This window comes from Miniopterus schreibersii, assembly GCF_964146895.1.
Source record: "Miniopterus schreibersii genome assembly, chromosome: 14".
Classification (NCBI taxonomy): Eukaryota; Metazoa; Chordata; class Mammalia; order Chiroptera; family Miniopteridae; genus Miniopterus; species Miniopterus schreibersii.
Window position 1 is genome coordinate 26,138,381 of NC_138114.1, and position 14,321 is coordinate 26,152,701.

Below are 14,321 nucleotides of genomic sequence, written 5' to 3' on the forward strand. Positions count from 1 at the left end.
TTTCTGTAAGTTATACTGCATGGAATTTTATTGTGTACAGAATAGGTAAGAATGAGTTTAGAAAACAAATCACTATAGTTCATAATGTTTTTGAATAATAGAACCTATATCCTGCTTAACATATACTCCCACATTTCCTCAGTCCGATGGCTCTAGATAGTTGAAAACCTTAGCACAATGTAGGTTTGGTCATGAGCTCCAGCTCTGCACTGGGTGCTATCAGAGCACAAAGAGACTCTTCCAATTTGTCATTAAAATCTAAGTCATGTTTTTTCTATTTGGTGCTGATATTCTTTGTAGCTGGGATATTTTTATATTGACACCGATTACCTTTTTACATTACCTTCAGACTGCTCAGCTACAAATGTTTTATATAAATATTAGTAACCAAGTCTGACCAAGGCTGTTTCTAAGCACGCTCAACAAAATAGTTTTGTTCATTTGTTCGTTCAGTAAATGTTTATTGTGTGTAGGAACTGTGCTCAGCCCTGCAGGGGAAGCAGTGAACAAGGCAGACCTGATCTGAATGACTGTCTCTGTAATTGAGACTCGGTTGCCTGTTGCCAGGGCAAACACTGTCCATTCAGTGTAAACACCCCAGTGTTTATTTGTACTAACACAACTGAATTTTCAAACCCAGAGTTTATCTTGAACCGTTTTTTAATCCATTCTCTTACTGTGATTCTCAATCACAAGTTGGTTTTAACTACTAAATGCTGGGAAAGATCAGATTCTGTCCTAGACTTCATTGCCACATTATCTTCGTTACTGACTAAAAGTGGTTGTTAAACATTTAAATGCCTATAAAATGTAGGCTCCCCAGAGTAGGTTCAAGTGAGCCTTGTATCCTTAGGCACTAGAGACAGTTCATGTGAACACTTGTACAGGTGAACACGTATCTTTGTCTTTGACTAGGAAGGAGTGTTTTTGGTTTTTGTTTTGTTTTGTTTTTTGAGGGGGTCCGTCTCTTCCCCTCTTACTTTCAATGTCATAGTGGCCCCAGTCTCTCAAAGTAGGTAGAATGTTATAAAAAACATAAATTAACCCAGAGGAAAATGGCTAGATCCAAAATGAGCAAAGGGGTGTGAAGTGGATTCCACCTCACTGATGACCAGAGTGAGTTCTGAAAATCAGACTGGCTGAAAAATGATCCCCAGATGTCTCTGTCCATGGGGACAGCAAGTCAATTTGCTTTATCGAAGAGGTTGCTCTACCAAGGTCAGGAGGCTAACTCTTTAAGAAAGCGTCCCCAGCTAGAACCTCCATGCAGAGGCCTAAAATCTATTTGCAGGATGTTAGAACTGTTTTTAGATGAGTAAATAATAGAGGATTTTGATGGATGGGATAATTTTTTCCCTAAAATACTGTAGGTATTCAAACAATTTTCTAATCACCCACATGTGGTGCTGTTCCAGTAACAAGCACATTTTTCACATGTGAAAGTGAGAATGCGCAGGTCCGTGCTGCTCTTCACCTGTCTGACCTGCAGTCCTCCATATGTTGGACTCGTTGGATTATTTATGTCAACCAGAGTGCCTCACAGCGCTGTGGCAGTGGTGGGAGGACTTGCCAAGGACACGACAGGAATCACAAATTGCGATGTGCCGTTACCCTGATATGGCACAATTAATTTCTTTACATTTTCATATCTACATTTCTACAATTTCATCTTTTTCTCATTAGCTTTAATATAAAGACCAATCACAGAATTATATAGTTTAGAGACATTTTCTAAGAGGTCTAAGTTATGATGTTTGTATTGCTGTACAAACACTCAAATGTAGGTTATTTTAAAGCCAGATTTATATTGAAATGCTTAAATCCCTATCCATCAAAATTGCCTTAGCAAAATTAGTCATCTGCTTTTATTTTTATATTCTGCTTTGTGATAGTAAAAATTAGAGTGTTGGTATGATTAAATATACATTCATTTTATGAGTTGTACATGTTAAGACATACTGTGGAGTTTCATCTTACTTGTCAGGAAGAGATTCCATAGTCAGCAAATGGCTAAAAGTATTTATAGTTCAAATGATCCTTGAGTATAGCTCAAACCACCCACAAGAGACCACATACAGTGGTTTTGCATTTTGTTTTCAAATGCATGCGAGTCCTTTAGCCAGTTTTTATTCCAACTTTGGAACAGTCACCGTTCCTTCCCTTTGAGCCCCTGACAAAGTGGTCGGTTTCTCTCCGGGGGCCACGTTGCACCAAAACTAAGTTGTCTTGTTTCACTTTTTGGCCAGTTCACAAGTTAAATGCATGTTTGATGTGACTCCACCGTATTTACTTCCAATTTATTTTTAAAAAGAGGAAATGATAGCTACATTGTCTGTCACTTTAAACTTGGACATTTCATTTCGAAACCTACTCCTGAAGATGGCTTATTTCTGTCCTGATGGGGCCTCCGGTCTTCTCCCCGCAGGTTCCTGGTGAGCTTCATGGTGGACGCAAGAGGCGGCTCCATGCGAGGAAGCCGGCACCACGGCATGAGAATCATCATCCCGCCCCGCAAGTGCACGGCCCCCACCCGAATCACCTGCCGCTTGGTAAAGAGACATAAACTGGCCAACCCGCCCCCCATGGTGGAAGGAGAGGGATTAGCCAGTAGGCTGGTAGAAATGGGTCCTGCAGGGGCCCAGTTTTTAGGGTAAGTTATTTTGTCAATTTTAATCTTGGCCCTCATAATCACACCTTTGATTTTCTTTACCCTTAACTCAAGAAGTTAACTCTTAAAACTGCTTAGTTGGACCATTTGGCTTGAGGACACCTTTTGTGTAGTGTCAGATGTCACAGAGCTGTGTAATTCTGTGAAAAGCTCATAGGCTGATCCTGCCCTAACTCGCTTTGCCGGTCAAAGCTTTTACTAACCGAGAAGCATGTTCTCCGCTCAGTGAGTGCACGGAACCCCGACCCCCCCAGCGGTCAAGGCACCATTCTTAGCAGAAACACACAGATGCTGGAATTATATCACCACGTGGAATAAATGGAATAAATGGCTACTTTGGGTACACGTCCTTTTATAAAGATCACTGTTAGGGGAAACAATCCATTGCGATATGGTATTTCACAAAAAGAGAAGCTAAATTGATTTCATTTTCTGAGGTGGCACTTGGGTGCAAATCAGGCAGGCTCTGTCGTGACGGACAGTGTGTTCACGATTTCCCCTTCTCGTTTCTCTTCCTGCTGCATGGATGTTATTCAGTAAACTGCATCTTCCCACCAATCCTCCCCCTGTAAATGAGGGTGAGAGCTTGGTTAGCCGAATCCTGCAGCTTGGGCCTCAAGGAACAAAATTTATTGGGTAGGCTCTTCATAGACAAGATACAGAATGTCTACAGTTCTTTTTCCATTTTCAATTTTTTTCTGTCATACCCATGGTCTTAAGTTTATTTTTATTTTTCCAGTTGTTAAAGCTTTCAGTTGATGTGTGTCACTGAAAGAAAGAAAAAAATCATAGTGGCTTGACTTAATGTAGCACCGCTCCCTCTCTTGTGCTTTTCAAGCATGTGGAATTCACTGCAAGCGTTCTGCTTTCATAATTTTTTTGTGTGCTTTTGCAAGCCTTTCTTTAATTTGAAATGTTTCGACTGAATATGATAGCTTTTAAGACAGACTGACAGTCTCGTTGAAATCCAGTATAGGAGAAGGTATTTACAGGCTTTGAATCAACATTTACTATTAGTGAGAGATGTGTGTGTATATGTATTTGTATGTGTGTGGAGTTACTTTTTTTAAAAAAGTTTTTTATGTGTACTGAGTAATTTTCATGGGCTTTGAGAAGGAAAAGTGATCAATAAGTGAACTGATTTTGAATAATATTGGGAATACAAGATAGGGAAAGAAAACCAAATAAGCAACAGATAGAATAGTCTACTGAATTGTTTTGTTTTATTTTGTTTAAGCTGATGTGTTGGTGTTTGTCATTTGTGCGCTTGTCTGGTGTATGTGCCTTGGCAGTCTGCATGAAGAAACCTGTCATGAGAAGTTATGCTTGGCTTTCACCCTGGTCAGAGATCCTTGTCATATCTTCTCCCCAGTGACGCTGAGTGTCATACACAAAGTCGCATTCCTCGAATATTTACAGAGACAGTATCTGATACATTAACCTGCAAAGATTGTATCTAGTTCTCAAAAAAGATTCAGTATCTAATCACCAGCTATGGTTAAAAATAAGAACTATGGTAAATAACTTGACTTGAAGTTATTAACACTACTAGGAGTGGTTGATTTTGCCTCTACCTGTCAGAACATAAAGGCATACATTTTTTTTAAATCCTTAATTTGAATTAATTATAATTATTTTGCCCAAAGTAAAGTCATATTTGTCATCCCGTTTTAAGTGAGGGCATTTGTAATACATCAGATATTCGCGTTTTTATTTTGTTATTTGATTGTTACAACCCCTGTCCCTTCTTGTGCTCTTCCCTGTTTAAGCCGTTACCTTCTGTTATCACACGTGCGTAATCACACGGCGAAGAGGTGAGGTTACACACGACCTCTGTAGAGTGACGATACTGTCTACTTAAATGTCACAAGAAAGCTGCACAATCCAGCTACATGAACTGCATGTGATTGTGTTCTGCTTACGTCCATTCATTTTTTTGTAGCATTTATCCTATTTTTTGTATTTGACAAAATTGTTCCTGTGCGTGATTGGCTATCTTCCATTTGCAGCCATTCTTTTGCAAAAGGACACTGTCACAAGTTAACAGGTTGTGATATGATCATTTCAAACCAACAAGTGCAAGTGCTTTTCCAGAAAATTTAAATATTCCTTTGCAGGGTATACTAGAGCTAGGGAATGAAGCTGCCCTCTACCATTTCACAAATTGAAAATCAGAGAAACTGTCTTAACTGCATAGGCTACGAAAGTCATGGAAACGGACTGTTGGAGGAGTGGATTGTTATATTGACTGTTTTCTTGCTAAGGGGGGCAAAATCAGTAATCTTTAAAATAGGAAATTTACAGAATTTCTTTTTTAAAGAAATGACCGTGTCCTTTTAAATCATTAGCATTTTGTATAATATAATATACCTATTGTGTTTTTAAAAATGGACCAACTTTCTTATGGTCTATTTTTATACTTTTCAATTCCTTGAATCAAAATTTCTTTTTATACATGCTAAATACTCCCCACTCCCCCATTAAATCGAAAGCCTAACCTACAGTAGGTCCTCAAGAATTGTCCATGAATGAATGAATGATGGCATGTTTTCAAGCTTCTAATATATTATTAATTAGCAAATGATTCTGCAGCTTTGAAATCATTCCCAACCTTAGTGGCACCTCTGGTTTTCAAACGAATACTGTTAATGAGACATTTTTTTTAAAGTATGATACTATAAATATGGTTAATTTGATTCCAAAATAATGTGGATTTTTTTCCAGCCCTGTCATAGTGGAAATACCTCACTTTGGGTCTATGAGAGAAAAAGAGAGAGAACTCATTGTCCTTCGAAGTGAAAATGGAGAAACGTGGAAGGAACATCAGTTTGACAGTAAAAATGAAGATTTAACTGAGTTACTCAATGGCATGGATGAAGGTAATTATGATGATTCCTTGTTTCTGTAAATCTCTGCAGGGAAAAAAAAAAAATCAAAGGAATAACTTGACTAAAAGAAACAGTCCTTGCATTTCACACATTTGTATGTCAAGCTCGGAATCAGGTTCGTCACCATTTATTGCTGTTGCTGTCGTCTGTATCTAAGGCATGAAGTTCCTTTTAATCTAACAAACGTTTTCCCCATAATACTGATATATAAGTACTGTTGGGATTCTTTCAGTCTTTCGTCAAATACATCAATGTTTCCAAAACCCAAGAAAGTTTTCTAAGTCAAAAATGTATGAGGAGGGGTGAGATAATAATGGGAGGTATGCAAAGAATGCGGAGCATTTTTAAGAAAATACGTTTACATCTTATTTTTGGAAGTATTCTTTCTGGACCCTTTCTTTTATCTCGGTTTTCTCCCAGATTCTTTCAGTGTTCTTCATGAATTTTTAATTTCTCTGGAGCTATAATCCGTTTTTAAAAAAATACGCTTCCGGCTAATCATTAGAGCCTGATACTTGAGTGTGTTAGTCTTTGGCCTGTGAGAGCGACGTATAGCCGAGCGTGTCACCTCCTCGCCACCTTCAGGCTGGCTGGCCCTCGCTCATGGCGTTTTCTCTGAGTGGACACTGGGAATAGGCTTGTTTTAAGAGTAGGTACTTGATGCAGTTTTACAGACCACGCTCACCATAAAATAAAGCCAATCTTTACCTTGTACGGACTTCCTAATAACTACAGATTCAGCAGTTGTTTTAAATCACAGCTTTAATGGAGAGACAACTCACACACTGTACCCTAAAACTCACTCAGAGTGTCCCGTTCACTCAGTTCTGGAATGCTTCCAGAAAAGTCTCTCCTGGTTTCAGAGTGTGGACAGAGGAGCTCCACAGACTCAAGGGTGTTTGAGGGCTGACCATGGGCAAGTTCTTTGATCCCTGTGAGCCTTTGTTACTTCTGTAAAATGGGGATTACCTTCCTTACTTTATAGGATTGTCGTTAAGAAAAAGTAATTATGTGAAGATGAATGAAATACAGTCCCTGTCACATTTAGTAAGCCCTTGGTAAATATCAGCTGTTGTCGCTATTATATTCATTATTCTATAGACTGAAAAATTGTCACACCAAAGGTTTCGTATAAGACACAGTAAATTACATCCAACCAAGAATTTCAACGTGTCTTTAGAGCAAGGTAGGAGGAAACTAATGATTGTTGAGTGTCTAGCATTTGTGAGGCACTGATAACTGTCTTCATATAAGAATATTTGAAATGAAAGCATAGTGCTGCGAAGTGGGAAGTTTTAATCCCACTTTATAGGTAAGGGAACTGGAGTGCAGACAGGTCAAGTAACTAAGGTTACCCCAGCTAAGTAGCATCACCGGGCTGAAACCTAGTCCTACTTGTTTTCAAAAATGTTTAACTGTATCCCCCTTATTTTAGAAATGTGTATCTTGTGAAGAACAAAATAAACTTAAAGAGGAAAATTCCTACAAACTTGTAGATTTAAATGTCCAGAAGTGTAGCCATTTTAAATGTGATATATTTAATGACCATACTTTAAATGTCTCTACGTAATACTGATATATCACATACCATCTCCAACTTCAAATGATTTCACATGGATAGGAACATGCAATGGTAATTAAGATTTCTAATTTTTATTACCTTAACTTATAAAGCATGAAATACAGTTGTTCTTTTAGAAGGAAATTTATAAGAATTTACAATCAAAAGTTTTAAAAAGAATAAATCCTAAGAGAATGAATTGAATTAGCATTTTGAAAATAATAAGAGAACACAGGTAATTCAGAATAAAAATTGGAGAGAATAAGAGAAATGGGCTTTCCATAGAAGGTTTTTTTGTTTTTGTTGTTTTAAGAAAAATGAAATCTAAAAATAAAAATATTCTTATATAACCAGTATTTCTTAAATGCTAATGTTGACTACTAATTTTTAAAATGTAGCATCTACTGGACAGCATTTTCTGTTTTTAATGGATAGCTACGTTGGTACTGTAAGCTCCTGAGGGCAGGGCACATGTCTTAATCACCTCTGAGTCACCAGGTCAGGCACAGTGGTGATTTAGACACTCCCCCAATCCCGGTGAGTGGGCAGAAGGAGGAACCTCATTATAGGATATAGCTTTATGGAGGAAAGTTCTCATTAGTCTTTTGACTCTTTTTTAAAATAGTCGCATGGGACCAGTGGCTACCTCATTGGATACTGCAGTTCTAGCAAAAACACTGAACATTCTAATATATTTTGCTTCTATTTTTAGTATAAATTATAGTATGTCCTATCAGGCAGAAGTAGAATTTTAAAAATATTTGTATGGAATGGACTTCCATGATTTCATGCTGATATGTCTTTATTTTGTTTTTAATAAACCAATTTTCAAATAGGAATCAGTCATATCTTTGCCTAGACAAATGATTCCCCAAACACTGCCATACTAAGATGTTTTAAAGAAATGAAGATATAGCCCTCTGTCCCGGGTCCTGTGTTATCTTGGAAATAGTAGATAGAGTGTCTATGCTACATTTTTAAAGACCAGATAAACTTTGGTTCCATTTTAGACAATTAAAAGAAAATGTAAATACTTCCAGGTTTAAAGAATCAAGCACTGGAGAGCCAGTGCAGCGTACATTTTCAAGGCACGGTGGTTTTCTTCACATATTGAATTTTAAAATAACAATAATGAAGGAACCACTACACACCTTTTATAACTGGTCCTCCTTTGATCAGATTCCATACCAAGCTCAAGCTCCTCTTGCCACCATTCTTCTCCTGTTCCCAAAGAAATTTCATTCTTATTGGAACATCCCCCCTGTAAAAACAGGCAGGCAGAAATAAAAATCAATCTAGCTCTAAAAAAAAAAAAGCAACCCTCTTTTCCCTTCAAGGTCCAACTAGTCAGTTTTCTAGGAAAGAGAAACACAATATATACATTGTATAAACACCATGTAGGAGGTTTTATGTTATCTCGGCCCTCTCAGCTCTGTCCCTTTTTTGTTCTTGAATAGTTGTTAATTACCAGGGTAAAAACAGTAAATAAAATAAACCACTAAACCAGTGACCAGATCACTCAAGACTTTAAAGAAAAAGAGAAAGAAATCATTCTACTATTATTTTACTTAACATATTAATTGTCCCAGTTCATAACAATTAAGCCTTATCTGTCACCTATGGCAAGTGACCCTTGAAAATACCTGTCATTGCAAATGTTTCCTTTTAAACTCTTTTTCATAAATGAATTCTACATGCTACTTTATAACTCATCTGTGTGCTTCATTTATAACCCAAGTATTTAAAAATCATCTTAGCCAATCTTTCGATCATTGATTAGATTATGTTTCTATAGCATTTTAAAACTTGCAAAAATTTCCCATGTGCAAAATGAAATTTAGTGGTTAGAATAACTCCAGGGAAAGACAAGTTCAAGTTGGAAGAGAATTCGCCCAGAGTAATGTGGTTGTTAGGATCATGATCTATGGACGTCACATAGACCAGAATCCCCATCCTGGCTCCACCCTTCACTAGCTGTATGACTCTGACCAATCTCTCTAAACTTTGGTTTAAATCTCTAAAGCGAGGCTACCTCGTAGGGCACTAACGGGGAACAGATGAGCTAATAGAGGCAAAGTTCTTAGCGGGGCGTCTGATACATGAAGCACGCAGTCGGTGTGTCGTAGTCGGCTGCCATGTACAGTTGTGCAGGAGAGCAAGTGGGGCTGCAGGCTTGCCTGTCCCACTTGGCCAAGCCATATGCTCTGAGGCCTGCCTGCAGGACAGGGGGGCACTCTTGCCTAATTTTCTCAAAACTACTGTCTAGTTGCCAAGCCCTGTCCCTGCAGGGCTGGGTCCACCCCTAGTGGGCCCCTTTTCTAATCACACAGACACCACCAGGGCCGGTAGAAGCCGTGGTCACAGTTGATAGTGGTGACAATCATCCCATCACCGCTACCCTCTCAGGAAATAATAAATAGGTTGAGACTTCCAAAATCTGGCCTTTTGACTCTAACTCTAGTTGGTTTTCTGCAATACTCCTTTGCCTCTGTATGTTCTCAAATGAAGGATGCCTCTGAAAGTCCTTTGTGTGGAACAAAAATGTTACATAAATGTCAGCCGCTGTTTAAATTTTCCATTACTAACCAGGTAACCCTCCCAGGTCATGTATGACTCAAAAGGATATTGTCATTGCAAAATAAGGTGGAATTAAGGATTATTTCTGTCAGCAGCAAGCCCAGAGCCGGAGCATCTGTGGTTATGCTAATGCAGCAGGTGTGTCAGCAAAGCTCTACTCTGGGAAGAGGCTAGAATGACACAGGGCAGTTGGTCTGGGTGTGAAGAACCTGCTGTTACCACCAAGGTATCGTGTGGCAGGAGCCACTTCTCCCTTTGGCAGCAGACACAGATCTTGTTCTAGCACTTGTCAATTCATGTTTTCTCAGTCGAGAAAAAGATAGTGCAAAACAGAAAATATTTGTTCTGCTTCCCCCAAAAAACATCATCTTTAAAGTACACCAGATTGAAGTTTAATTAAAACCGTACTTTAATTAAACTCACAGAGTTCAGTTAAACATGTTTAAAATTGTGCCTCCAAAGTCAGACCCCAAGGGGTGTTTTGTAGTTTGCAGTTATGCTGGACCTGGGAGTATTTATTGGTAGGAGAATCCTTCCTTCTTCGAGATCTTAACTTAAAAATTGATTAGACTGAGAAATACTTTATCCTGCACTGTCCAATAAAGTAGCCACTAGCTACATGTGGTTATAGAGCACTGGAAATGGGAGCTTGTACAAACTGAGATATATATTCTACAAATGTAAAATACACCAGATATACAAAGATTTAGTACAGCCCCCCAAAATAAATATATATCTTATTTAAAATTTTTATGTTGGTTACATGTTGAAATGGTAATATTTTGGATATACTGGCCTAAATATAACATTGTAAAAATTAATTTCACCTGTACCTGCTTATTTTTTAGTGTGGCAATAAGAATATTTAAAATTACATATGCGGCTTGCATTGTATTTCTTTTAGACAACACCGCTCTGGACAGTGTGTAGACTTTGTCTTACACATCTATTAGGTTTTAAAATCAAAATTATTGCTACCTTAGTATCTCAAGAATGCTTTGAGGATATATGAATTATGCTATAATTTTAAAATCCGCCACTGAATTGGAACAAAATGTTGCTGAAGTTCTCCAAACAATGTTATAATTCTAAGAAAATATTGTTTCACTTGTCACTGCTGAAGTTTCAGATGAGAGCAAATGAGATTTTAAGATACTACATTTTAGATTTAATAAATTATACTATTGTAATTGGAGTCAGGAAAGGAAAATTGATACTTACAGTGCTATGTAACAGAAATTAAATTTTTCATGACTGATTAACTATATCGACAATATTTTAGAAACAGACTTCTCCATTAAAAATTACTGCTTTGGTTCAGTTCAGTTGAACTTGCTTGTTTTTAATTTATCAGCCATGAGACAAGTAGTAATCTTAAAGTGTCAAGTTAGATTGTAGAAGCAGTTGAGCAATGAGAAGTGAAATCTGTAGGTTTATGTTGTACACAGCACCACCTATTGGAGAAATCTATTAACAATCTTGAAAAATACTGGAGAAAGAGTCAAAACTGAACTTAACTCAGAATTGTGGTTGGGGTACCAAAAAAAGCATACCAAAAACTATTAATTAAACCATAACATAATACTAACTTGCTTTTACATTGCTCCCTCAGTTCTCTTCTTCCAGGAAGTCTTCCTTAAACCCCAGCTGAGTTAGACCCACCTAGTAATACACAATACCCGGCCTGTCTTCTTCTGTAATAAGCAGTTTTGAACTTTGCTCTCTGCCTTGGTGGACTGTAAAGTCCATGAGGGCAGGGACTGGCTCTGACGTGGACTGAGCCTTTATGCTCAGTGCAGGTAACAGCTCTTGGCACCGTGCTGTTACTTTATCATAATTTGTTGAATGAATGAAATGAATGATCTGTACCCAGGCAGATGCCCCTACTTTTGGTGATGCTCCTGCTTTTGGTGATAGTAATTCAGAGACCCAGACCCAAGAGAGAAAGCAACTATTTAAAGGAAGGGATGCCACAACCAAATGGGGAGAGGAGGTCCAGGGGACAGAGGAAAGGCACGTGGTGATTAAAAATTAGTTTTCTAACTTTTAAGATATATGATTGTTAGAAATTATATGGATTGCTAAAACTGGAGAGAAAGAAAAACAGGTATATCACTTTTTCCAGATATTCTGCATCATAGCACTTCATACATTGTGCATATCTGAATAACAAAGATGGCCCTACCTTGGGTAAAGATGTAAAATAATGCTGATCCACACGGACTTAAAGCAGATTCCAGGTTTGGTTAAGAATATGAGCTAAGTTACTAAAATTACAGAGCTATATGAGACCTCTCTGTACCGTCCTTGCATCTTCCCATGAATCTATAATTATTTTAAAAGTTGAAAAAAATAGAAAAGATTCCTCTTACGTTTACTTTGAGGGAGGAAGATCAGGTTATATCTTTTGATGTGTGTTTTTTCCTGTAGCATCTTAGGTGGGCTTGGTACAAAAGTTGCATATTCGGATGGAGCTGAATTTTAATTCCAAAGAAATGTCAGTGATTTTCTGAAATAGTGCAGTGAATTTATTACAAGTGCTCTATTCCGTATATTCTACAGCTAGAGTTGAATGTTATAGATTTATCTTTTATTTCCTTTATTTCCCTCAATTTATCTGATATTTAGTTTTCTGTACCTGGTGAAGTTTTCCTTTAAAAAATGGAATGAAATTAAAGTGATAGTAATTCAGATTTATACACTGTAGACATACAAAACTGGGATAGTGTGATAGTTAAAAAAAAAAAAAAAATCCAAGCTTAGAACTACCACCAACTCTCTGCCTCTCCTCTCCATCCTCGTGGCCTTAGAAAGAATATGTAACCTAAGTTATTATGTGAACAGAACTATGCTGATGATTTTCGATCATTTATTTGTCCTGTCCACCCAGAGGAAACTTTTCTTATCCTGATCTTATTGGCAAGGAATGTAGGACTCAGAGTTCAGGAACTTATCCAAGGTCCAAGCTTACTGGTTGGGGAGCTGGATTTGAATCCAAATCACCTGTCACCAGTGGGATTTCCAAAGACCCATACTGGTTAGCTTGCCCTTTCGAATTCTAACATTCTTTTTAAAAAATATGTTTTTATTAATTTTAGAGAGAGAGGAGGGAGAGGGAGAAAGAGAAACATTGATGTGAGAGAGAAACATTGATGGGCTGCCTCTTGCACGCCCCCTACTGGGGATTGAGCCCGCAACCAGGGCATGTGCCCTGACCAGGAGTCGAACCAGTGACATTTTGGTGCATGGGATGACCATCAACCAACTGAGCCACGCTGGCCAAGGCTGAATTCTAACATTCTAAGTTTCCATTTTTTTCCTGCCCCTCAATATCAGATATTCCATTCTTAGAGGAGTAAGCTGAGCAGAGCATTGGCCTGACCAGAAATTAAACCCTAGATATAGAATTCACCCTTTGTGAAACCTTGAGGCTCTCCTCCTTATGACCAGGTCACAAAGGGCCTTCAGAAAACAAATTTGATATAGGCAAAAGAGTCATGGCCCCATTTACCCAAATTATTGAGGCATTTAGTCATGTATACGTAAGCGTAAGGCAAAACTGATCAGGATGATCATTTGAAAGCTTTAAGACTAACTCGTTTAGTAGGAACATGACTTCAGTTCTGTGATTTATGCTTCGTTGTAGTATGATCTCCATAACCATTCATATCTGCAAAGCATTTTATAATTCTTACTGCTCTGTTTGAAAATATCTCAGTTGCAGACAATGCAGCCCCACCTTTTACAAATACAAACTAAATGAGTTACAAGGTGCTTAAGAAATTTATCCTTAATCAGTGAGGCAAGAAAGCTGTAGAACATTAGCTTCTGTGTGTTGTGTAGCAGGAAGTGCCGCTGCAATCAGGCCTTTCTGCTCATAGAGTGGACCAGTCAGAAGGCATGGCCCCCTTTGGACCAGAGTATTTGCAGATCTATCCATTATTCATCCACTTATCAACATGTCTATGACTTCATCCCTTCTCCCCAGCCCTGTTTCTGGACCTAGTTTCTAATCTCAGCTCTAAGGCAGACCAGCCAAGTCAATTTGGGCATCATGTAACCTCTGACCCTCAGACCCCTGCTCTACCATAATGCTGCGTAGGTCCAACAGCTGACCCGCCACAGAGTAGACTTTCAGTGGGTGTAAATTCTGGCCTTCTCCTGGACAAACTACCTTGTTCAGAGCTCACCTCTGTCTTCCCTTCAATCTCTTTTTTTTGGAAGGGGGGGTGAAAACTTTACTAATAACAATTTAAAAGAGGGAAGGGGCTCCTTTCATATTCTCTGGCATTAAGGATCACCCTGAAAGGTAGAAGCTCTTGATTTTTATGCCCTTTTCTCCATTTACTGTATAGCTATGGAGTGGTTTAGTGTATCCTCAATAAAAAATAAAGCTGTTTAAAAATAATGGGCATTTATTATTACCCTATAAGCTCCTCTTCTTGTACCGAACCATCCTTGAATTGTTTTTTATAGGATCTGTTGTTGTGTTTTTAATACTTTGGGTTCTGAATTTGTAAGGACAGGTACAGGGTGACAGTCTACTTTCCAAATGTGTCAGTCAAGTCATAGTCACCAGGATTGAATGTTAAATGCAGATTTTCAGGTTCCGCCCCTGGCTGACCAA

At 38.2% G+C, this 14,321-nt stretch overlaps 1 protein-coding gene across 19 annotated transcripts in view; it reads left to right on the forward strand.

The window, feature by feature from the left end:
* ANK3 (ankyrin 3) overlaps positions 1-14,321 on the forward strand; it is a 530,179-nt gene that overhangs the window by 462,204 nt on the left and 53,654 nt on the right. For all 19 annotated transcript variants that reach the window (XM_081157598.1, XM_081157588.1, XM_081157600.1 and 16 more), the window contains 2 exons: positions 2,426-2,650; positions 5,393-5,547. In XM_081157598.1, the coding sequence (XP_081013724.1) occupies positions 2,426-2,650; positions 5,393-5,547 (380 nt within the window). The remainder of the gene's footprint in view (positions 1-2,425; positions 2,651-5,392; positions 5,548-14,321) is intronic.